At 45.5% G+C, this 26,050-nt stretch overlaps 1 protein-coding gene across 3 annotated transcripts in view; it reads right to left on the bottom strand.

Moving 5' to 3' along the window:
• Positions 1-15,012: 15,012 nt before the first annotated feature.
• The window catches only part of LOC104687925 (interleukin 1 receptor accessory protein), a 50,258-nt gene continuing 39,220 nt past the window's right edge, over positions 15,013-26,050 (bottom strand). For 2 of the 3 annotated variants that reach the window (XM_039556913.1, XM_039556915.1), the window contains exon 11: positions 15,013-16,269. In XM_039556913.1, coding sequence (XP_039412847.1) covers positions 15,545-16,269 — 725 coding nt within the window. In that variant the 3' untranslated portion in view covers positions 15,013-15,544. Of the gene's footprint in view, positions 16,270-20,201; positions 23,711-26,050 lie in introns of those variants that run through there. The other variant, XM_039556916.1, reaches the window with a different exon arrangement.

The raw sequence follows: 26,050 nt of genomic DNA, 5'->3' as shown, positions 1-26,050 counted from the left end.
ACATTGTCCCACTGACTTTCATGGGACTTTCAGCGTGAGCTGGGAGAATTGGTCCTTCCAAAAGCACAGTAGCTCCAGCCAGTGTCTCAGCAGCTTCTGCACTCTCTGGCCCCACTCTGCATCACATGTGCTGCTCACAGCTAGTTCACCAGTCTCTGCTGAGAGCACTACTTGGAGCTGGGTGCCCACTGTTGCAAATCTGGGATCCTGTTGACTGGAAGGTCCTGGCTTTTCCAACCTCCTCTGGATTGTCATAGACCTCCCTGACCATTACATCCTCTCTGTTCATTTCAGGGTAATAGAAGATCTCAGCTAAATGGCTCAGTGTAGAACATGTCCACAACTCAAAAAGCAATTATCATTTCCCAACAGCCAGGCTTGAGCACAGGCTTTGTTGATTTTGGCTCAGGATTGGGAACATTGACTCACGTGAGGTGCTGTTCATGAGCTTGCCATCACATCTACGGACTGAAAAGCCTTTCCTGCACAGCAGAAAACAGGCTGGCACTCTGGAAAGGGAAACCCTGCTGCTCATATGGAATTCCTTGTCAGCTCAGGGCTGGCTTTTTCCGCTTGGAGCTCAGTCCATCTCTGTGGCACCAGGTGCCATCAGCCCAATAGTCCTTGCTGTGTAGGCTGGCCCACAGCAACCTCCTCTCTCCACATCAGCAGGTTTCAGTAATTGGCAGAGCACAGTGCGAAGGAGATTGACTGCAGACATGGATTTCAATTTTGGTACTCAAAAACTTCCAGCTAGATTGCTTGAAAAATGAGGATTCAGGTCTGTGGGAACAGTGGAAGGTGTTTTTAAGTGTTTCACTCAAATTTGGAACACTTTGGATTGAAGTATATTCCAGGCAGCAGATCTTGAAGCCCAACATTTTTTTTTTGAAACACCAAAACATATCTGCTTTTAATTAAGAAGCCTTAATATTCACCAAGATGCTGAGAATCATGAAGTTCAGCAGCACAAGTCTCATGTTTTAAGGGTTGGGGCTTCTTGCTGCATAAACACTTCCCAAAGGCCTTGTAGTGCACACCAACATGAAAAGAGTTTACTTTGGAAAAATGTCAACAGATTTTACTCCTACACATGAGATACTTAAGGCTTCATTGGCATCTCTTGTTATCCTGGCTTAGGTGGGTTTTCACATGTTGAGGCTGCAGCCATGCCAAGATAACGGTTCTGTTGCCCTGGATTTGTCATCTTATTTTGCTCTCCCAGGGTCTTCCTATGCTCTCTCAGTCAATTTTTCCCTGGTTAGCTTCACATTGACTTCCAGGGGTGGCTCCTGATCTGCCATGCAAGATGAATGACTTAATCAATGTCCAAACCACTGCATGCATTAGGAATTTTTACCCCAGAAGAGAAAAAAAATAGGTGAGAGCATGGCACAGCTACTTTAACTCACAATGGCCTTGCTGAGGATGAAAAGGTGGCTGCAGCTTGCTGCTCCTGGTATCAAAATGGGGGGACACAGTGTGAAGAAGTCAGGCAGCATGTTCAAGAGAGACCAAAGGAGGTGTTTTTTACACACAATGCAAAGCAAACTTCAGGACTTCAGTGCAAGAGCTCTGTAAATACCTAAGGGCTACTGGGATGCAAAAAGTAATCAGAAATTAAAGAAGAAAACTGAATGTTATCTATAAAGGTCTGAGCTCTGCATCCTGAATTATCTAAGGCACAGTTGGCTGGAGGACATTCTAGGGAAAACAGTAGCAAGATGCCTGAGCGGATGGATGCTGCACCACAAGGACCTTGACCTTGAAAGATGCTTTCATATAAGCAAAACATTATCATAGATGCCAATATTATGTCCAAAACCAGAAACACATGAGAATTGCGTTCTCTGGGCAGACTTGAGTATGTCCCAAACCAGGTAAGTCAGCTCTGTCCCTGCAGACAGAACCACACCAGAGACTCAGGAGACAAAGGCAAGAGCCAGGGAGCCTCCCTTGTGGGTTGCAAGTTTGCCTTCTGGAGACCTGCTTTGCCCTCTAGTGACTATTAAGGATAAACCAGGAAACTTTGCACCATCTATTCCCTTCAATAAAATTCATGTCTGGCTACATCTGCTGTCTGGGAGAAAAGTAGTGGGGTTGTTCTGATTTTGTTTGGCCCAGCTGAGGATATCTCTCTCCCGAGGCAGCCTGTCCCTGCTGTCCATGCAGGATGGAGCAAGGGAAGGAGATGCTATTCTGAAAAGTTGAGAACAGACACCCTAAATCGGGAAATGAATGTCCGAGGGATTGGTAAAGGAAAATCCCCCAGGGCTGATGCTATTTCTAGTCTGCACATGCCTGGGAACTGAAAAGAGACTATTTGGGGGGAAAAGGAATGGATGAATAATGGAAGCAAAAATAGTTGCTCCAAATTCTTTTCCAAAGCCTTGTTGCCTACAAACTCTTTGCAAACAATCAACTATTCATCAGAACATGAGCTCATATTTTGTGATCTATGGGGCCACAGACTTTGTGAGATATGGTCTGTGTGACTATTAACAGAGCTCTTTTCTGGAAAAGTAACAACACTGATCTTTGTTTGAAGATTAGCAAGGGAAGAGGGGCATTAGAACAGATATCTAGATTTTTGCAATAGATGTGCTCTATGGAAAGCAAACTCTTGGAAAACACTATAGAGAAAACTTTTCCTTTAAACTTAAGAATAAATTCCTATATTTTCAATTTGGAAATGCTAGTCTATCTTTGCTAAATTAGAGAGACTTTTGCTATAACCCAAGATAATCTAAGAATGCAAATGGAGTTAAATTCCTTAGTATCACATAAATTAAAATAAATCAAACTTCCATTCGGAAATTCTCATTCAGCCAGTTTTTGTGACCACAGATAGGGTTATTATCAGGTGATTGAAAAATGCTTTTCCTATGTATTTATATATAAACTATTTTATAGAAATTCAAATTCAGTATAGATGCTTTGATATTAGTGTTTTCTCAAATACTCAGATGAGAGACATTTTGTGTTCTAATGCTCACTCAACAAAAAAAGCCTGAGGACCATAAATGAATTTTAACAGAAAACTTAAGCCCAGAAATAGCCTCGAGCTTTTATGCAAAGGTTGATTAACAGGAATATTTCAGGCAGGCTGGAAGCCATTCTCTCACACCACTGACTAGAGTGAGGAGAAAACCCAACACACAATATAAGAATAAAAAAGAATAAAAAAAAGGACAAAGTCCATCCCAAGTATTTTGTGAATGAAAGAGGAGAGGCTGTGTTAGATGACTTGCTCAGTCACTGATTTCTAGACAGATTTCATTTAACCACTACAATACCTACAGTTGTGCCTAAGAACTCCATCCTAAATAGGATTTTTTGCAAAGCTGTGTCATCAGCTGAGATACTGTTGGTGGAGGGAAAATGTTAGGCTTGGATTGTTAAATCACCTGGACATATCGCAGGATTTGGAAGAAACTGGGAAAGACTCACACAAAGTCTGTAATCATGTTTAAAATCACTGTCTGTCTGTCAGCTCCACGTCCGTACTGGATACCCAGAGCTTCACATTAGCATCTGTGTTTTTTTAAGGATGCTCCTTTTCTGTGTTTTTCTACACCAAAATCACATTCACAAATGGTTTTCTGTTGGGCTTTTCTAGGCTACAGCTGCCCCAACTCTGCTGACACATGTTTATGCTGGGCTCTGCCATGGATTCAGTGGCTTGATTCATGCCAGTAGATGTTTAAGAGTAACCTTACCTGATTTTTAACTTTATTACCCCAAGAATAACCATTATTTGCAGTGCCTGCATCCCAAAAGATGGGCTGCTGTATGAATTCTGTGTTCCTGTCTGAGAGCTCCTTCCCCAGCAGCCACCAGATGGCCTGCAGAGAGGCGAGCATCCTACTCTTAGTTTGAAACCACGTTTAAAACCAGTACACCCAAAAGGTATCTGTGAGACATGGGCTGCTCTCATGTGGGCAAACTGTTTACCTGCATTCACGGTCATCTACAGCACGTGCAGATGTTCATCCATGCTTGGCTTTACCATCCCAGAGGAATAAACACTAATGGAGACAGTCCTTCCAAAATCAGATCAGCTGGAAAACGCTGATAGGCTAAAACAATGATTTTGAGGCTTTTAAAAACTGGGGTTTGACCCTTTAGAGACATAGGTGTGGCTACTCCATAACCAAGAGTTCAAGATCTTGCTTCTGATAATAACCAAATGCTTCAGAGGAAGGAAAACCACAGCAGCGCGTGTGATCGACTCTGGCAGAGTTTGTTATTGCATGTTAGTTAGCTGCTGATCTTAGTAGCTCATAACCGATTTAGACCTGGAACACTAGAATGGAATTACTCAATTTTCATGGATCATAGTTCTTTGCTCTTCTTGACAATTCTAAGAGATAGAAAAAGTGTAAGGAAAAAGAATGTGTAGTTCTTTTCAGAGCTGATAAAGTCTTGCAGTCCTGTGAAGATTTTCCCAAGACTAGACAGGTGTTATCAGCATGTACATCCCACCTCATTCTCTGACTCTGAAAACTTCTTTGAGTCCCTTTTTTTTTTATGAGAGTCCTGAGGAAACACTTTGACCTGGTCATCCAAAAGGAAGGAGTTGGAGGTGCAAGGGAAAAAGGAATTGGCTGTGACAAAAGATGCTACTGACTTACTGCTTTGTGGGGCAAAGGAGCAAACATGTGAAAAAAGCTTGTTAAAACTGAAGGACTCAAAATTAATCCTGTCCTATTTTTCGCAAATAAGTGAATTCCAGCACGGCAAATTGTATAATAGAATAGGTTACTCTGAAGGAGCACAGTGAAAGAATGATTTCAAGAAATATCCAGACTTTAAAAAACTCCATGTATTCAAGCTGGCAAGGGCTGCTGAAATTCCCCCTGGAGTGCTTATAGAAAGAATTAGCTTAATTAAACCTCTGAACCATTAGTGATTGCATTTGAGGAGGCAAAGACAGCAGCAGAGGTCTCAAAGGAATGGAAAAGGACAAGCAAAATACTTACCTTAAAAAGAGGGCAAAGAGAGGCTCTGGGGATTAGCCTTTCCAAGATCCAGGACATGTGAGTGGTTAAGGAGCATCCCATCATTAGTACTAAATGGATAATGAAACCATAAGGACCTGGCAGCAGGAGTTTGATGAAAACATGCATGTCAAATCAACCTGAATCCCTTGAGAGGGTTAGTGACCTGATGGAGGACAGGGAACCAATGTGTGTGATCCTAATTTGAGGCGCTGGCTTTCAATTATTTTTCCCCTTATAAGTTAACCGAGGAATTGGGCTATAATCACTTCTAACTCATGGCACTGGTACTGAGCAGCTGGACAGGGAAGTGCTGATATTCCTGTCATTCCTCTGGTACATTTGCATCCCACCAGTTTCGTTATATCAAGAGCATCTTCTGCTTTCTTACCTGCACAAGCTCATGTCTCATGTCCCCACCATAACAGATGAGGCTGGGAGTTTTAGTACAGACCTTTAAAGATCAGCACCCATGAGGCCATTGCAGATCATAAATGTAGTCCAAAAAAATCTATATGAAGGTGGAGATAGTCCAGGACAAAAGGCTGGATCTCCCTTGCACTGAATTTTGAGTAATACTTTTTTTTAAATTAAGGGGTTTACAAACTCCCCATACCTTTACTACAGTTTTAACCAAAAGGTACCTCAGCTAAATACTTGCTGTAGCAGTAGAGTGCATTTGTGAACTAGATCCAGTTTCTGTGCCCAGCCTTGTGGGTGCATGCCCAGTGTCAGCCAAGGGGTAAATCTCCTTACCCTTCTATAGGCTATTGAGATGTTTTTTACAGCAAGCAGAGAGAGAAAATAATTCTAATCTTGAACCAAATTCCAGCTAAAGAGACCTGCTTTGCCTACCTCCAGCTTTTTGAGGAAAAACTGCCATTCCTTGGAATGGTGCAGCATTTTCTGATCCCCTCTACCAGAGTCCCCTTCAAATTGGGAGGCATGAGAAAGCAGCTTGGCAGAGCCTGCTTGACAAGACTTGACATCTAAATTGAACATCCAGGCCTCAGGTTCCTGATTTGATTGAAAAGCCACTGGAATTGCTTCTTGGTGACTTGTGGGCTGCAAAACTGGCTGTGTGCTCCTCCAGATAAGGGCTCCTTTGTGCCGCGTTGTGTAACGGCTGCTACGGGGTTGATGTGGGCCAGGCCATAAATAACTTCTGCATAAATATTTTTAGCAAATACTTTCTGCTCTCTTGAAATACACTGGACAGCTTGAAGTGTGTGTATCTGTGTGTGAAGGAGGTGGGGGGAGCTAGCAGAGCTCCCATCGGGAGCACAGAGCAAATATCACAGCGCTCCTGATGCGCACGATAATGCGGCCGGAGCTGACGCCTCCACCCAGGAGTGTCCAGAGCAAGCAAGATGTCTCCAGAGAGCTGCCTTATCAGACTGGCAAGGTGTGCTGTGCTGTGGCAGAAATATCAATGAACCCAGAGCCCACAAGAGTAAACAAGTACTCTGAGCAGGACGATCCCCAGGCGAGCCCTGAGCCGCCAGCCTAAGTGAGGGGCCTCCTCCCAGGCATCCCCTGGCCCTTGTGATGTGCTTAATGCAGAGGGAACTGCTGGTTGTATTCCCAGTGGGCATAACCTGCCTTTTGTTCTGCACCTGAAGGGCCCTGTCTGACCCTATCTGTAGAAAACACCACTAATCTCTATAGATGAGTGCAAACATAGCAAGGGTTAACAGGGAAGCACAGCTGCTAGAAGCTTCCAACTACAAGTGGAAAAAAACCACTCTCATACATGAATTCATACATTTGGAGCCCAAACATCCCTGAAAAAGCAGAACAGGACAAGGTAACCTATTCACATTTCCCCCACACCCCAGAGGCACTTCAGGGAAGTGGGATGCACTGGAAATGTGTCAAACAGCCCCTACTGGCTGATGGCACAGTGAGGAAGGTGCCCACTGGTATGGATTCCATGTATTTAGAATTACTGATTTGCTGACTACTTCTGTGCAGAGCAAGTCATGAACACAGTGCCAGGCAAGATTCTGTGTATGTCTCTTCAAAACCAAACAGGTCAGGAGAGAAGAAGTAGTAAAAAGCTGGGAGGAGGGAATCCAGAGAGGAAAAAAACCAGTGTGGATTGATCCAGACTGGGACTGTCCAGCACAGCCTGTGTGTTCCAACTGCTAGTGATGGGGAGCTTCATAAATAGGGTTAACTTCACAAAAACGTGGAGAGGGAGCAAGAACACTGAAGGCTGTTAAACTTACTAGTTAAAATATACACTTGGCATGCAAGAGGACATGAGGATACGTGAGTGAGCAATCTTGTCTAGTCTGCTCTGCAGCTCCTGGGAATCTGGATCCCCAAAACTCAAAGGAGCTTGTTCTGAAATTGGCAGGGAAGCACCAGCACATTTTCCTACAATTTTTCCACAGAGACAACACAGAAGTCATATTTCAACTGAACAAACTGAGCTTAATAGATGCAAAAATTTCTCTCTCTGCTATGAAGTCTGCATGTAACCAGGGGCAATTACCTAGGCTAAGGTATCTGGAAGCACTCAGATATCCACCTTTCAGAACATTTTCTCAAGGGAGATAATAAGTCATACTTTACCACAGGGATCCATAGGAGAAGTGATTCTCTGGTGACCTCCTGATAATATATCTCAACCCAGCCCCACTTCTCAGACGTTTCTGTGAGGGTTTGCTTGCTTAGCTGTATTCATCAGACACAACTGATGTGATTAATAAATGTTAACTGATTATTTAATGGGGTGACCAGAAGGGAATTGCTTGAGGCGGTAAAGGAGTTGTTGCAGGTGGGACTTGTTGCAAAGATTTTCCCTGCCACCAATGTTACTTATTTGGTGCTTTCTGCCTTACAAAAATGAAGGAAAATGATAATGTAAGTAATCTAATATTAATCTAGTCTGCTCTGCTTTTGCAGACAGGAATGAGAGGTAGCAAGAGCTTTAAACTTTCCCTAGTTATAACAGGAGGGAGGTTGCAGCACCTGGTATTTTGAAAGAAAGGCCAAATGCCGACCTGAGAAGAAAGCAACAGAAATCGAATAATGAAGTAGTAAGTCCAATTCAGTGAAAAAGATGACAATGGGGAATGCTGCTAAGGTGTCAGCCAGGCAGCCAGGAATTCTCAATAATAGCCCTAGAGCTTGCTTTCAGGCAATTCTCTCCTTATTCCAGTGTTTCTGTAAAAGCATTGGCTAAACGGAGAATAACACGGGTTGCCTTTAGTCTGCGAAATGAGTGGTGACAGTTTCACTTTGTAGTAGTATAATGGAGAGCTGCTATTTGCCTGCCAAGTACTGTGTTTCAAAAAAAAAAAAAAAAGAGAAAAAAAAAGAAAGAAAGAAGAAAATAACCCTATCATAAATAAAAGTATGAAAGTACAACTGAAAGTGCCAGGATGAATACATTTTTTTAACTGGAATGATGTGATCTACTTTCTCTGCCATATTTTTCCTTGTTCCGTATCTTTTCATAAGATCACCTACTAGAGACTAAATATAAGCCAGTCACCCAGCTGAAGCAGCCGGTGAGAGGAGGTGACACCCTGCAGGCTGCTCCGATCTGGCTGCTCCAGTGTTTTGCTGGCAACTGGCAGACAGATGGCTGCACACAGGCTTGGACAAGGCTTGCTGATGAAGCCGGTGCTCCAAAGCATCTGTTGTGTTGACCTCTGCACTGGAAGCAGGGCCAAACTGAACAAACTTACTGTACCTTGAGGAAGTTTGCTGTCAGACAGCTGGAATCTCACAAAATAAGAGCAGAGCTCCTTTAGAGAAGGGGTCCCCTGTGCAGCACCTGGCACACACTTCCTTACCCATGGAGGATGGAGAGGAAGAATATGCTGGAGACTGAATTATCTGGATACTGATGGAGCAAAGAGGTGTAAGGGAAGGAGATAAGCTGCTGTACTTTGGAGAGGAGTAAGTGAGAGAAAGCAAGCAAGCAGGTTGGGATGGAGTACAGCCAGATGGTGAATCCCAGCCACCTGCGAAGCCTGTCTCCATCTAATAGTCAGGCTGGCGTGCAGAGCAGCTGGAAATATTTGGATGCTGCTTGTGTGCATGGCAATGGTTATCAGGAAGCTTCAGATTAAGACAGGCAAGACAGAGGGGTAGCTAAATTAGAAAAGAAGATGGGAAGCTAAATCATCTTGATCTTGTTTACAAAGTGGTGACCTTGGGTCCCCCCTTGGCATAAAATTCATGTAAGAGAAATTGCAAGCAGTTGAGTTGGACTGAGCAAAGCATTAAGTTTGGAGTGAGCTCTGGGCATCTTCTCAATCATGTCTGTGTGTAGAAGCTTGGCAGGAGTGAGAGGCAGCGTGTGGGAGAGGTCTGGCTCACTGATAATAACAAAAAGAAACAGAAGTGCAAGATGTCCCCAGGGAAAGGAGTAACTTAGCCCAGTTACTTAGGTCTTCTTGTCTAACCCCCAAAAAAGCAATAATAAATACTTAAAATTAGTGACATGAACAGATCCTGCTGACACTGTGGGCATTTATTGAACTGTAGCCTTGAAGTCATCAAGGGAAAAAGGACATGAAGCCAAGCTGGCAGAAAAGTAGGACTCAGCATTAACAGAGCAGACCAGTAAGGGGTCTGATTCTTATTTGAGGGGCTGGGCAGTAGCTATGTGTTGACATAGCCCAGATGGCCTCACTTTTCTTCATTCAGGTCCAGCTTGGTGCCAAATGGGCCAAAACTGTTGCTTGGGTCAGATAGGGCTCTGACAGTATTGTGCTGCTGGAGTGGATGAAACCAGCCCAAGCAGATGTAGATATTAGGGGGAAATGCCAGATATTTGTTAGCTGGTTTGGGGTGGGTTTTTTTCATGTATGGAGTTCTGAAAGGGACAGTGAGTGAGTTTGAAATGCTGTCTGATGTTAAATGCAGGTAAATGAACATGTGCCAGGGAGGCTGATACTGAATGGGAGCCAGCAGCTGCTCTCTCCTGCATCCCCAAATGGAGCAGATGCTTTCAAGGCAGAGATGTGAAACAAAATGATAGATGTTACTCTTGCTTGCCTCCAGAAAGGAGCATGCAATTAAAATGTAAGCATGAATGAAGCAGAATTTTCTTTCACTGGCAACAGTGTGCACAGAAAGAGTGAGAGCAAAGCAGAAGGCATGGATTGCTGTCTGCAGAGACATCCCCATTTGTGTTGGCAGTGTGCAGAGGAGAGAGCTAGTAAGGTATTATCCACAGCCAAGTTCTTGGACCTGATACACAAACATGAGTACGACCTGAGGAGCTGATACAATCTGATATGCAAACATGTTGATTTTTTTCCAGCAAGCCGTAAGAATACAGTTCGAGGCTTTTCAATTGCTAGAGGGCTGGTTAGGGAGCTCATGGCATCACTGACCTAAATCTTTAATAAATCTTAGCAGACTGAGAAACTGCAAATACTGAAAACTGAGAGTGCTGGGCCAATATGCAGAAAAGGGCAATTTTGATAACCAATGCAGATCTGATGTGTTTATAATGAAAGCTGCTTTCCAAAGGAAAATGCTGTTTTCATTTAAGTTGAAATGTTTTAAAAGGCACTAGTCTTAACAAAGCATGCTGTAAGCAAAACAGAAGTGAAATACCAGACTGATTTTGACACTCTCGGTATAGCACATTTTGAGCTTTGTTTAAAAACTTTTCAAAACATGTTTATGTTAAATAAAATGTAATTTTAAATGGGAATCACACATTTTCCATTTTCTTGGAAAATTTTGATGTCGTCTTGTGCTGATTTTGTTCTGCTTGAGGACAGGAGAGGAGAAAAAAAAAACTAAAGAAATTGGATTTGCTGTGAATGGAAAACTCAAGTTCTTTGTGACTCTGTATAGATCACTGCAGACTCATTCCCAGAGTGGTCAATATGGAGCTGCCCACATGTGGAAATTCAAGGTGTCACTGTAATCAGTAGTAGCCAGTGAAAATGGCTCAATGGGAGCAGATATTCCCAAATGACCTTTTCCCATTAATAGTACTCCCAGCTTGGCAGGTAACTGTGGGTACATAGATGTGGTAATGTTTTGTAAGCATCACCCTGCACACATTAATAGCAGGGTTTTGGCTCTTCATCCATTGACCTAAAGATCTCAGAAGGTAAGAACTCGTTATTGAACAAGTTTCTGATGGGAGTCAGTGTCTCGGTGTCTTCATGGCTGATCTGGAGATAAATAAAACATCATTTGCTAATAACCACGGCAGATGGAACAAGGATTGCCTGTCATCGCTATTTCCCGCTTCACCAAGCACGCAACGTGATCTGCCTTGCCTGATGAACTGGCCCCAAGCAGGCAAAGTGCACTGTAACAAAAAAATTCATCCAAAATCATGCCAGTGGAATGCCAGGAGACACCTCAGCCCTAGCACCTCCTTGGGAAAGGTGTTGGAGGCAACAAGCAATCCAGTCCAATTTCCCACTGAGATGCAGTGGGAGGAAGAAAAGGGTCAGTGGGAAGCAGTGAGTAACTGCAGGTCAGGGACTTCACTTCCTTGTGCAGCCAGGGCAACAAAAAGGAGAGACAATCTGCCACCTGTGGTCTGAAAATTATTAATAGCAAAGAAAAGGAAGAAAACCTGCTGGAAAACAATCCTTTCATGGACAGTGGATTTTCAGATGATTTGGCAATAGCGTGCAAATACTCCCACAGACAGAAAAATACCTGAAAAGTCTCTTTGTTGCAGCAGAGGAGTAGAACCATCTGGAAGCAAAACCCAGGTTACACAACCATCAGGCACAATATTAAGGCTGAGGCTGATTATTCACTTGAACAAATACTGACGAGTTGGAAAACTCTGATGTTTTCAAGCCAAATGACTTTGTGGCACATACATTTTAGTGAAGCACAAATCATTAGCCTGATTACAGGCATACCAGTGTAAATGTTGTGTCCCCTGATGTCTGGCCATTACTGTGTCTGGTGCTATGTCCTCTGTAAACCATTCTGCAGCATTTCTGTGTCATTAACAACTTTGCAAAAGGAGCCTGCACGGTGCATTTATGATGTCACTTTAGAGCCACAGCCGTTTGCCAGCATGACCAGTGATGGTATCCAGTGTGAACACCCATGTGAACAACAGTCAAACCCCAGCACTTCTTTCACGTGGATTTGGACAGGCAGCTGCAGGATCATTCCTGTTTCTCCCTGCTCAGTCCATAATGTTTTAACTTGTGCATTTCCAGAACAGCACCACATTTTTCTGGATGCCAGGTGAGGCCAAATGCCTGGGTGGTGAGCAGGGAGCACCTGTGCACCCTCATATGGTCTGCCCTCCCCTGCTTGACATGGCTCTGGGTTATACTCCTAGGCTGGGTGTGTCCCACAGGGCAAACACTGTCTTACAGGTGGTGCTGCCCTTCACAGATATTGCTGGTGAATCAATCATGGAAGAAAAAATATAAATGTGGAGCAAGGATTAAAGGTTTGAAGCATTTTTTTTCCTATTTCTGGCATCTGTTGGTTCCTTCACAATCTTGTCATTGTTTGGGAAAATGTCTGCTATAAATACACTTAGATCAGATGCTCTGAGATCAGCATCTAGTGTAAGACATGAGAATAAAATTCTGTTTTATGTTAGAAAGAAAGTTTCTTTTAGTTCTTGCAGGTTAGTGATTCATCCAGCATTTCAGATGTGAGGAGCAGCCCACTATTGACATGTCCAGTGGCACTTGCTAGGGAGACACCTCCTAGCTACCAGACCTTTGCAGTCACTAAAGTGAAGACAGGTTGATGCTGAGATGGATTGAGTGACTTGTCTGTGTCCCCTAACTGTTTAGTTACCCATGCTCAGCGTCTTCCTGACAGCACCAGCCTTCCACAGTTTAAAAACCTCTAGGTAGCAGTGCAAATATTGTAGAAATGGCTCTGCACATCATGACCTGGTAGCTTTCTACCACTGCATGCCATAGGTAGGATAGTCAACATTGTACAAATGTTTTTACACTAGGATATAGTAGAAATTCTACATATATACTAACTCTGCTCCTGCTCAACTGTTCTTTTGAAAGAACTATGTGGGATGAAGGACTACAGTACATCTGCATCAGTCAGTGTCAGATGGGACATGAACAGATTTTAACAGATTTTCAGAGAGCAGAATTCAACCCTGCAAAGAGTTTGTTCTGGTCCTAAAGTAGGACATCAAGCTGGGACTTAGGGTATTTCTAACAACTTCCTTAGCATGAGAGACAAACGCAGCGGAATTGGTTCTGGGGTTTGTTCCCCATGTCCTTGCTCAGACACCCCTCCAATGAGATGTGCCTTCGGCCTCTGGGACCTTGGCCTTGAGGGACAGGGTCTCTGCACACACTGGAACCCACCATGTCTCGGTATTTGTGGTGAAAGCAAACAAGACCCTGGCTGCATTTGATAGGTCAGAAAAGGAGTGGTAAAATTGCACTGGCTCTGTTGAAGCATAAGGAAAAACAATGGTCATTACTAGTTTGCATTTGTTCTTTCATGAAGAGATGACAGTTTGCCCCAAAAGGCTGCATTTGGCCATTCTGTGCATCTGTGAGGAGCTCCAGCTGTTGTTTCCTCTATCTTTGCACTGTTGCAGTCAACCGAGACAATACCACACTCAAATAAGGGCAAAGTCTGTAAATAAGAGCTGTTTAAATGCCAACAAATAACAAGTATGTTGACTCTGGAGGCTGATTGATTACAAATTATTTATGTTTTGTAGCTGCACTTTTCAGCACTACCAGACTCACTGACAGTACCATCCCACATCTAATTGTAAGCAACTGGAATCATTTAACCATTTAATGGTATTTTGATTGTGTCTCACAAAGCATCCTGCAATGTATCAGCTTGCCTTCCAAATATCTCATTCCTGCTTCTCCTCTGATCACTGGGAATAGCCACATACGGACAAAGCTTTTCTGAGCAAGTTACAATGTGTCTGATGGAAATTAGAGAGAAATCCACACGTGGAAACTTCTCGAGAGTCTGAATTTTTAACTCCTATGAGCTGGTAGGGGTTTATCGCCCTTGTTTTATTTAGATTGACTCAGCACCAGGTTTTTTGGTTTCTACTTCTCAGTCTGTTGCAGCGGGCTGTTAGGATTCAGCTCACAGAGACTTGTAACAGGAGAGCTGTCAGCTGTGCTTGATCTCAGAAGGAAAGGATCAAAAAAGTCAGGGCAATACTGAGGAAGAGGGTCTGCTGAGGGAAGGTAAGTGATACGTGAATTATAACGGGACTTCAGCACTATTAAAATGGGTGAGATATGGCCCCCTCCTTCCTCACAGCTCCAGCAAGTTCACCTGAGGCCATCAGATAAGGGTCCTGGGGGCTACCAGACCCTGTACCCCAAGGGCTCAAATCATACTTTCAAGGCAGAAGAAAAATAATTACCTGTCAACCTGATAGGCAATTACGAGACTGAGCAGAGTGGTGAAGGAGACCTTTTTTGGTCTCAGGGAAAGAAAACAAATGCAGTGTATTACCAGGTCTGTCATGCCAGAGCATCAGCTGAAGGTGAGCAGCTGACTCCCAGGATTAGCACCCTTCCTCAGTGGGGAGAGAAATCCTTACACAATGTGGAATGAGACAAATGAAGTTTTCATTGCAGGAGAAGAGTAGGAAACACTGCTGACAGCCAGCTCGATGGACTGATGAAACAGCAGCCCCAGGGAGACTGTTCAAAGGCTCTTTTGGTTATTTAATGAAGTGTGGTTGAGTTTTGACCCCTCGGCTTCAGCGCTGGAGGTTTTCTGTGAGCCTTTGAGGTCTTGCTCCTATCCCTGAGCTCATTGACTACTCAGAGAATTTTTTTTATCACATTTCCCTAGATTTTTAATGGTTTTCTTTCCTGCTGCGTGGAAGGCCACTCAACTGACAGAACAAATTCATCATAACGGTGAAGCCAGGATGGGGACCAAGCCCAGGAGCGCACTGCAAGCTCTGGAAAAAGGAGGGGACCCCAGCCAGCTTGGGCAAACCGTATCCCTCGGCACTGCCTGGTGAACAGTGCTCCAGCATTTACCAGTTCCTATGGAACTTTTTACAACAGCAGGTTAAAGAAATCAATTTTATTTAGAGAGGAAGAGCTTGTCTTAAAACTGTTGAGCAAGTTCTTTTAGACCACAGTGGATAACTGCAGTGGCAGGGGCTCCCGTTACCCTCATTAGCAAAGCTTTAGCCTTTGCAAAATGCAGGATTGCTCCCCTTTCTCCAGAGGCTACTGCCAGCAGGATGGCTTCTCCCCACTCCCTCCCTCCCGGGCCCCAGCTGGGGACCTGCCCTCCCACATCCGACGCCAGCAGCAGCCCTGCCACAAACACAGCCATGGTGTGGGAAAAGCAACGCCAGAGAAACATGTTTTCAGCTCCACTTTGCAATTTAAATTCAGGAGAAGCACCCGGGCGGGAAGCCCCCAGCTGCTGCTCTGTGCATGGCAGCAGTGATACTGCTGCAGTCCTCCATGGAGGCATGGGACTGACACTTCATGGCACCGTGCCTATGGCATGGTAAAAACATCCTGTCTGAGGCTGCAGCGAGTTTCTTCCACTGGTCCAGCACCAGCAGCGCTTCAGCCTATGGGTTAGAGCACGTAGAAGTCATTGTTGTTTGACAGGTCACTGTAATGGCAGAGGGCAAGAGCGGGGGCCTGTGCCGGTGGGGGCTCCGCTCGACCCCTGCCCTGAAGCCCCTGTGCCGGGGGCCTGCCCGAGCCCGGGTTGCAGAGATGACTGTCCCACCTGGGCTCAGCCACGGCCTGGTGCTTGTGCTTGAGTCTGCTGCTGCCATTGCAGTAGGTCCCACAACACCGGCACGTCAGGAAGCGCTTGGCTCGGTGTTTGGCCTTTGACTCGGAGGCCGAGGCCGTCCCGCCGTGAGTGAGAGTCACAGGTGTGGCACCCCGTGGGTCGGGCTGCCCTTTCAAGCGGCTCCTTCTCCTCTGGACGGGGTCCAGGCTGATGTCCGACTGGGAGGAGCAGCTCTCATTCCAGCCAGTGCTGGCGCTCAGGCTGCGCAGAGGCAGCGCGAGCCGCAATGCCTTCCAGAACTGGGAGCCGGAGCGCTTGGACTTCTCCCCCTTCCAGGTGACGAAGGAGACAGATTCCTTCAGCTGGAGGATGCTGGGGTGGGTGCACTGCAGCGGCCTGTACTCCACCACGATGAGCTTGGTGGCTATGGCATTCTGGCACATGATGCCCAGCTTGAACTCCAGGAGGCTGATGCTCTTCTCCGTCAAGTAATCAGGACTCAGGACCACGATCATCCTGCGGCTCCTCTGGATGAAGTCAAACACGGCTTCAGTGGTATCTAAGAGGACAAGGGCAGAGGAATTGGGGTGCACAAGGAGAAGGGAGCGGGGAGAGAAAAGCTAAGGAAGCTGCTTGGTGGCATACCTGCACAGATCCCTCTTCCCACAGAAGGAAACGTGGCACAAGCCCTGTAACTTTTGACTTGCCCACACTCCTGTTGGCAGCATTTTTGCTGTGCAGTGGGTTTTTGAGATGGCTGAGGCAGTAAATGAGAAGCCAGGATATGCCATGACTGTACTCTGACTTCTGCCCTGCACAGCATCAGTCCTGCCCAGGGAAGTGGAGGCGTTTGATAAAGGGTGGCTCTTATTTGGGAACCACCTGCACACAGCTTGAGCAGCCCTTTGCATCAGGGGATCAAAGCAATCATCTCATCCTGCCACAGATCGAACTGCAGGGGCTGACCCACCTCCCCCTGTCATGCTCTCTCATCTTTTAAGTAGAAACCTCCAGATTTAGAAAGCAAAAATGTCAGCCTTAAACCCCTCCACCAGCTGCCCATGGCATCATGGGGGTTGGAAATACTGTCCTTCAAGGCATTTCTTGGGATTAATTGCAAGTTGTAAAGCTCAGCAAGAAGCTTAGCTGGAATGGTGCCAGGCAAGAGCAGCATCTCTTTTATTACAAATTTTGAAAAGCAGCAAACCTGAAGGATGTCCTTGGACTTCTACCTGTGGTTCAGGATGCAGAAAGCATATTGAAGGTGTTGTGGCTAAAGGGTGAGCAGTGGAAAGGATGGGAATTATAGGGCTGTGGCAGAGAGCAAATTAACAAAAGCTGAGTAATAAAACCGTAAAAACTTTTAAAAACACATACACTTACTAAGTGCTGGTGCCTGAGATGAGAGGGGACCCAAGGACAAGCTGGTGTTCAAGCAGGACAAGGATCATTAGAGTAAGAGCTCTTGCACATTCAGAGTGAAAAATCTACCTCTAGGAATGTCTTTCAAAGAGCTCTTCTGCTTCCCTTCCATTTCACACTGCTAAAGCCTTCATTCCTCAGGCTGAAGACTCTCCTCTCTCCCTGACAGTGGAAAACTGGTCTTTTATATGAATAAAAATACTGCTCCTTCCCTGCAATGGCAATGCCTCTTATTCTGCCAAGCACTTGGCTGTCTCTTATCTCACAGCAGAAGGTGCACTGGATGCACCTTATTTTAATATTCTACAGAGCAATACTTTTCAAAGAAGTATGACCAGCTGTAAAACTCATTGTCACTAGATTATTTGGAGACCAAGATAGGAAAAATGATCATACAGTAATATCCTAATGGAGAAAGTACAGCACTGTTAACAAAATACTGGAATTAAAATCAAATTGAGAGGTTTTTTCTTGTATATGAAGTTGGGGGGGATTTTTACCCCAACACACACAGGAAAACACTGGTTCATTGAAACCAAAAGTAGATGACAGTCAGTTCTGTCAGGATTGTCACTTACCACCATCACATGTTTTTATCACCCTATTTCAAAGGCATAAAAAATTGGCAGCAATCTCCAGTTTACTAAGTCTAGACCTCATTCAAACTTCTCTACAACTGATTGAAATCTATTTTGAAAACAGCCAGGCTTCAACAGTTTGTGAAAGAAAAAGCTCTTTTGCTGGTTTGAAAGGTCTTTCTTTTTGAAACTGGAATCACAGAACCACAGCAAAATGTAAGCAGGAGCTGCCCCTGGGAGGTCATCTATTCTACCTGCCTGCTCAAAAAGCCCAGGTTCAATTAACATGAATGACTCTGATGTTACTGAAATGAAATGTTTTGATTGAGGTGACAGTGCTGGTTTTCTTTTATCAATTTTGAATTTAAAATACTTTTTGAGACTTTTTTGAGACTTTTTTTTTTTTTTTTGGTGGGGAAAACGCTCAAATTTCCAAAGATATATTTGATTTCTGAGAATGGGATGCATTTAGACTTGGCTGACCAGGATACCTAGGGATGTTCAGTTTGCAATGTTTACCCAGCTCATGAGCAGACACTTCACAGTGTGCAGGTAGGATCTTCCCTCCCAGTGAAACAGCACTGGATGGGACAGGCAGCAGTAACACTGCAGGGACCTGGGGGTTCAACACTCTTGGTTATCTGCTTTATACTAAAAAACTTTCCATCTTTACTAAATGCTTGCAGAAGACACTACGTATTTCTACTGGTTTACTTGTGTCTCCCCAATGTACCCCAAAGATGTAACAGAGATTGTAAGGATTATGGTCACAGATCCCATACCCACAGACCTCAAATCCATAGATTGTCACAGTACTCATTTTGCTAGTGGTCTGGAAGTGCTGGGCTCTCTCTCAACTTACCTGCTGGCAGGCAAACATGGGAAATGGGCAAGAAATTGACTTGGATGAGAAAATATGAAGCCGACTGAACCTAGAAGGTGATGGGCAAAGTAGCCTGAGTGAGTTTGATTACTGTGGTTTGGGCAGATTTCTAAGATTCTGATTTGATCTTTAAAGCAAAGAGATTATGCTTCCTTCCCATCTGTCTTGTGATTGCCAAGTGAGCATGCTTCAGATCAGAGACTTTCTCTGTGTGTGTGTCCACTGCTGTGAGACATCTGAATGCTGTGTGTCACCGTGTTTCTGCTTGGATGGCTCTGGTGCTCAGGTGCCTCTGCAGGCACTGCATGAAGCAGCCAGGAAAATGTCCCATTCCAAGGAGGAGCCCCAAATGGTCTCGACGCCTGGACTACACACAATCATCTTTCTTTAACAGCATTTCGCAGATGTAATGGGAAGATGGTACTTATGAGAAATGCACAAGGACTGAAATGCAAAAATGAAAATGTTTTATTGAAAAGCAAAATAAAATAATACTGACACTTCACAGAACAAATCACACAAAGGCAAAAACATACAGAAAAGGGAAAACTCTGGAACAGCTGTACGACATCAAACAGCACGAGGAAGGAAGATATTTTTTCCAATTTGTGCCACGCTGTTGCCCCATGAAATAACAATGACAAACTTTTCACAAGCTGCATATTGATAAATGTTAGGTTAGAGCACAGAAACTCAAATGAATCAACTGATTCAGACAGATGCTGTGACAGAATCCCACAATGGAAACCGCTTGTGGCATAGAATGAAATGACAGGCGTATCTGAGGTGCTTGCAGATCTGCTTTACAGTTGGGACTGGGCTTTACCCCTGGCCTGACAGATCCCAGCAAAGCCAGTGGTAAAGCTCACAGGTGAGTGGAACCTGCTCCAGGACTATTCCTTCCACACTGCTCCCTCTGACTCTCAGGCCCCTTCCAAACCATCACACCTTTCACCTTGTGGGTGCTCTGCTGATGTCTCTCAGTAATCCTGTTCTGGGGTTGCAATGACACCAAAGGCTACTGCAGTGTATGCCTGAGAAAGTCCAGGTCTATTAATTATTTGGAAAACTCTTTCAATAAAAGCAGAAAAAATACATGAGGTGGATTTACCTTCCTAAAATGATCAGATTTACTAAAACATCAGCAGAAATTTGTGGGGTATGCCCAGACACTGCCCTGGAGAGACGTCTGCTGAGATAAGGAGATTGCCTAAACCTCCCAGCAGAACTCCCCTGGAAAGGGAGCTACTCTTAGTTATGGCAAGAAGACAAACCCAGAATCCTCTGGGAGACCCTATGCAGATCCTTTGTAACCCATTGGCCCTTACCCCCTGATACCCACCCCTGTATCCCTATAAAGCCAGCCCCCTGCCCCTGCGAGGGCAGAGAGAGCCCGTCCCTGGTTCCTCTTCTCCGGAGTATGGACCAATAAAGCTGCCTTCATGCGGAACAGCTACAGGGGCATCTCGTCTCTCTCTCTCTGGTCTGGCCTGGGGGCTGCCCTGCAGAGCTGAGCTGGAATCACGAGCTGACAACCACTGAAGAGCTGACAGCCTCTGCACGGGCCCTCCTAGCCAGCAGCTGAGGGAAGACACCGGGCCTCGGGAAGGCGATTCCTTTTGGGACCATCTCTCTGGACCGGTCACAGCTTCCTTGGTCAGAGCTACTGACCCCTCACCAGCTGTTGTAGAAGTTCTCTTGGTAACTGAGCCAAAAGTGAGACGTGATGTAGTGAGGTCTGGGATGTCAATTCAATTTATGAGTATTTTGGAGTCAATTTTTTAAAAATCATGTGGCAATCTAACACAGCTCCGCTTTGGCCTCAGGGCCTTCCCTCTGCCTGCAGGTCTGGCAGCTGATTACAGAGATGCTTAAAACACAAACAAAAAGGTGAAGCCGGGCAAAATGACACGGTTGCAATGGGTTCACAAAGCTGAGCATGGGTTCGGGTGCTACCTCTTATAAATGACATTTTCTGGAGTGTGGGAAGCAGCTCTGTCCCTCCAAAGACAACCACAGTAGAAAAGCTCATAACAGAACTTTTAAGCACCTCTGAGCAGATGAGGAGCTCCACTGCCTTCAGTGAAGCTGACTGCAATTTTTACCTGCTTAAATCAAAGCTTACATGGGGTGGGGAGGATGAAGAGGACAGTAAGAAAGAAGCCCTATCTGTTCCATGTTTGTACAGTGTCCTGGTTCCGGCCAGGACAGGGTTAGTTTTTGCAGTGTCCAGGATACCGAAGTTACTCTACACCACCTCACATTTGCAGGGGGGGGTGGGGGGAAGGGGGTCTCTTTTAGGGAGAAAGGGTCCCTTCTGGGCCAGCACAGCATGGCAGAGGGAGCAGCCAGGTATTGTCTATTGCTGGGGTTTTTTCCATGTGAATCATTTACTTCCTGTACCCTCTGTCATCGGTATTGTTGCTGTTACTGTTCATTTTCTTATCTCATTGCTGTTTCCAGTAAACTTTTCTTTTCTCACAGCAGGATCTTTACCTTTTGAGCCTCCAATTCTCCTCTCCTGCCCTCTGCAGGGGGAGGGAGATGGCGAAAATGAGGGGCACATGGATTCATGGGGAGCACTGAATTGTGCAGTACCATTCCTAAACACGACATACAGCACCCGACCAAGGGCAGGGCGGGCTGTAGCTCCCTGCAGCCCTGGAATAACATTATTAATCATAAAATGCTAAGGGCAAAAGGTTTCTCTGACACCAGGATTCAGTACCACACCTTTAAGGCTGAGCTTTTTACTGGGACGCCTGCAAAGCTCCCAGCTCAGCTGGGTGAATAGTGCATAGACTCCAAATTGTAGTGCTTTTATAGTGCCATTATGAATGCTTATGCTTCACCCACTGGACACCAACAGAGCAACTGCATGAGTCAAAGGTGACTCAGGAGCAACCACCATCAATAAAAATAAGCACGCACTTGGTGTGTGTAATACTGAACTCCACAATTAAGTGGGCAGGTCCTTGCACTGGGAACTACAGGGGTATGGAGACACCCCCCGAGCATGTAGTTTTACTTGAAAACATTGTGAACCATAGCACATGTCAATGCCAGTCAAAAGCACTTACTGTGCTTTGGTTTGTCCTACACGGGAAAGGAAACTTCCCTCCTCAGCAGGAACTGTGTGATGGGGGTTAACTCACCACGCCCTGTCCTGCTGAAGCAAGGACAGCTACGCAGCTGGTTTTTGTGTTTCCATTTTGTGTGAATGTTGCAAAAGCTGAGATACACCCTCTGTTCTGCAGCTCTGGGCTGGAAATGAGATGGGGGGAGACTTGCTTTGTAAAGCCAAAGATAGTTTAAACCTAAGCCCTGAATTAGAAATGGCAACGTTGTTCACAACCAGGCAGAGAGGACAGAGTCTTCATAAAAATTATAGAACAATTTGGGTTGGGAAGAACCTTTAAAGGGCAACCGCCCCTGCAATAAGCAGGGACATATTCAACTGGATCAGGTTGCTCACAGCTTTGTCCAACCTTGCCTTGACTGTTTCCACGGATGGAGCATCCACCACCTCTCTGAGCAACTTGTGCCAGTCTTCTACCACCCTCATTGTAAAGGAAGACATAGTCTGAATCTACCCTCTTTTAGTTTAAAACCATTACTCCTTGTCCCATTGCAAAAGGCCCTACTAAAAAGTCGGTCCCCACTTTTCTTATAAGCCTCTCTTAAGTATTGAAAGGCCACAATAAGGTCCCCCAGGAGCCTTCTCCAGGGAGAACATCCCCAGTTTTCTCAGCCTGTCCTCATAGTCTTGCCTACATGGACAGAACTAGTAGTTTTTAGTAAGTTCAAATGAGTTTGTAGGGTGTCCTGGTGAGTTGGACTTATATCCATTGTCATCCCAAAGACCTTGGAAGCACCTTGCACGACGCTTTCCCCCAGCCAGTGGCAGAGACAGTAGGCAGGTTCAGTAGTACACTGGGGTTCCTTGTAGTGCTTGTGAAGTCCCTGAGTTTACAAAGAAACATCTCTCAGACATGCTCCATGGCCTGTACTCATGAGAGATTTCCCTGGATTACAAGCAGCCCTGAAGGATCTGGAGTACTTGTGAGACTGCAGAGTCCCAGAGACTGACCACTTGTTAATAGATGTGCTAGAATACAAATAGCACCCAGTAGAGTTGTGGGGTTTTTTTAATGCTTCTCTAACAGCCATTTCCCATTGCCAAACTACCTGGATGCATCTGCTTCAAAGGAAATGTAGGGAGCAAAGATGAGGAGCCTCAAGAGTCTACGCTCCCTGCAGTGCAGCAGAAGTCTGTGATCCCACAAGTGATTGGGACTACAGACCTGGGACATGCAGGAAACGCTCTACACTGGAGACACCTTGCAAACTGGTCCTCAGCCTCTGCAGCAGGGACTGAGGACCAGAAAGGAGTGAAGTCACTCAGGAGAGGAAAGAAGCTCTGTCCTGGATGCTCATGAAGGTCCCCATAGGAACTGGATCTAGCAGTACTGGCCATGCTATCACAAGGTACTGGATGCATCGCACCTGGATAGCAAACTTAGACCTTAAGCCCAGGGCTTGTGTGGTTGATAACAAGGACATACATTTGCAGAGAGGGGGTGTTCGCATCTTTGGTCTCCCTACTGACAGAGCAATATCAAAGCTGCAGGGAAAACATGACTATCCTCTGAAATGCTCGGGACATGGTCCTTCACGGAAAAAACCCTGAGTTCCTCCCCACCCCTGGCCTAACTTGTGGATTTTTGGGGTGTGTTTTGGTTTGTTTTCTGATTGTGTCAAACATTTTTCAGGGATATGCATCAACCCATCAAGGCTTAAACTCCGGCTAATTTTTTTCACTGGCATTTCCACCTGCAGCTGCTTCCAGAACCTGCCCTTTGGGAACTTGGATTTCTCGCCTTTCCATTTAATGACATTCAAGGCTGCCTTGGCCTGCTTCAGCTCCTTCACTTTGCTCTTCTTGATGGCTTTGTACTGCACTAGAATGACTTTGATGTTGCCCTTGGAGGCCATATTCTCTAGGCCAGCCTTGAGCTCCAGCAGGGCCTGTGTCCCCTGCAACACGTAGTTGGGGCTCAGGACAACAAGCAGACGTCGGCTTTTCTGGATGAAGCTCAGGGTTTCATCTGTGACAACTGGGAGAAAGAAACATTGAGGTGGTTAGTGATGTCCAAGAACATCTGAGCTGCTGCTGTGACACCAGGTGCCTCTTGAAGGGGACAATAAAATCCCTTGGAGGCCCTCTCTAGACTACACTGGTGCTTCCCAATCCTGCAAGTGACTCCAGGTGGGACCTCCTAGATCAGGGCTGGTTCCCACCACCCCATACAGTGACATCTTCTCCATCAGCTCCAGACTACCTGTCGATGCATTTCCTCCTTCCCATGCTAACAGAGATAACCAAGAGAGCTACACCTGAAAGTCACTGTACTACACACCAGTGACACCACCCAGTACAATGAGCATGCCTTGTGGCCAAGAGGGCTGCTAATCTCAGGCTCAGATTTAGCTTCCTTCTAGAGAGAGGGGAAAAAGAGGCTCTCTGGAGCAAAGCAGGGAAATTGCCAGCTGAACAACACATGAACTCAAGGGAAAGAGTCACCCTGAAGAGGCTTCAGGAAGCCTCAATGTCTATGCTTACATCCTCCTCTGGCAGATGTCCAAAATGACTCTGGATACTCCCTTCACTCCTCTTGCCACAGTTTCCCCACACAAAATAAGTATCTACATCATCCCCGAGTGTCCTCATGGGATAATTTGCTTTGGTAATGCTACCATCCTAACTCCTGTTACTCATCAGTCTGTTCCTGCTGCTTTCATCTATGAAAGCAGATTAGAGCATTTTTAGAACTGACTCTGAGGACTTTTAGTGAAGTGTCCCAAAAATGACACCCTTTGAGCTGGAGACACGTCACGGTAATTGTGGCTCCTCTTTAATTTTCTAACACCTGCAGGTAGACTGTCCTTGGCCACCTTCCTGCAATTAATGTGAAAATCCCTTTTAAGTGTGAATCCCAGCACTTGTACTCTCTGTTGCAGGATCGCCCACACTTCCCCTGATAAGGGAACACTCTTGACTGGTCAGAAATTACGATGGAGAGTAAAATAATGCTGACAGACAACTTCATTTAGCTGTCAAGCACATTTGATTCGTTTCTGTCAGCTAACTTGCAGGATAATCCATCTCCCACTGTTTCTTCATCAAGGACAACATAATTCTACCCATGACTCAGATGCACACTCTGGAGGCATGACACTAGCTGCCAAAAGCTATTGCCTGGCCCGCCGTGTTTTCCTGAGAAGGAGATTAGTCAAATCCTGGCTAAGAAGCACCGGGGAAGCCCCAGCAGCATCGCAGACGGCAGCGCAGTGACAAACCACTCCGGCAGTGCTCCGCAGGGCTGGCGCCGGCTTGAGGCTGGCAGGGACTGAGGGGGGCACAGAGGGGAATGTTTGGGGGTAAGGGTGAAGGACAGAGAGTCCAGGAGAGCTGTGCTGGGAGGAAAATGACACCCTCCAAAATGAACAGGGCATGACACAGCAGAGGGAACAGGAGGGAGATGGACATCTGGTGAAAATGGCTCAGAGCAAAGCTGCTCTGAGCCTGACGCTGGCATGAAGCAAATTGAGCCTGGAGGGTGCCCTGCCATGTCATTCAGGCTCTCTTCGAGAAGGAACAGCACCAGGATTGCAGCTGTCTCACTGAGACATATATATTTATTTACCCTCAAACTTCAAGGTGCTCCTAGATACTGTCAACCATCTGGGAGACAAAGATAACAGAACCCAGACTGATTCTGCTCCCTTCATCAGGCAGCGGGCTGAGAACCCAGCTGCCCCTCCTGTTCCTACTCAAAAGGGACCTCAATGGACTTTCTCAGCACAGGTGTTGTCACCAGTGGGGTCCTGAGCCAAAGCCCATGACTTCAAAGTGGGGTGGTCTGCACTGGCAGAAATTCAGACTTTGAACTTTTAATAGGCATCAGGATCATACAGCCAACTCAGCCTGATTTTCAACTGAAAATCAAGAGTGTTGCCTGGATTTGTGCCCTTGCTGGGGAACTTGTGTGAAGGTATGTGTATCTGGAGAGTTTCACAAACTTCCATTCTTGGTGATTCCCTACCTCCCTGCAGCAGACACTATGGCCAGAACCTTGTATGATTTATCTCAAAACAGTGAAAAAGACTTGATCTTACTGAAGAGATGAGTCTCACTACCTGCAACATAGTACTTTTAATAATAGTAGCTTAATTGTATGCCATATTAGACACAAACTCCCTAATTAACGAGGATGAATGGGATGCACATTATCTTCTCACTGATTTTGGCACCTTCCACTCCTTCCTGAGGCAGACACTCCTGGTTTTTACAAGCATTCACCATTACCCTCTGTGAGCTACCAGTCTGATCCAGTATAACACTTCTCCTGCCTCTTTTCTTCTAGCTTTGACTTTATCCCATTTTTTTAAGGCAG

This window comes from Corvus cornix, chromosome 9, assembly GCF_000738735.6.
Source record: "Corvus cornix cornix isolate S_Up_H32 chromosome 9, ASM73873v5, whole genome shotgun sequence".
Taxonomy (NCBI): Eukaryota; Metazoa; Chordata; class Aves; order Passeriformes; family Corvidae; genus Corvus; species Corvus cornix.
This window is presented reverse-complemented; position numbering and strand designations above follow the sequence as displayed.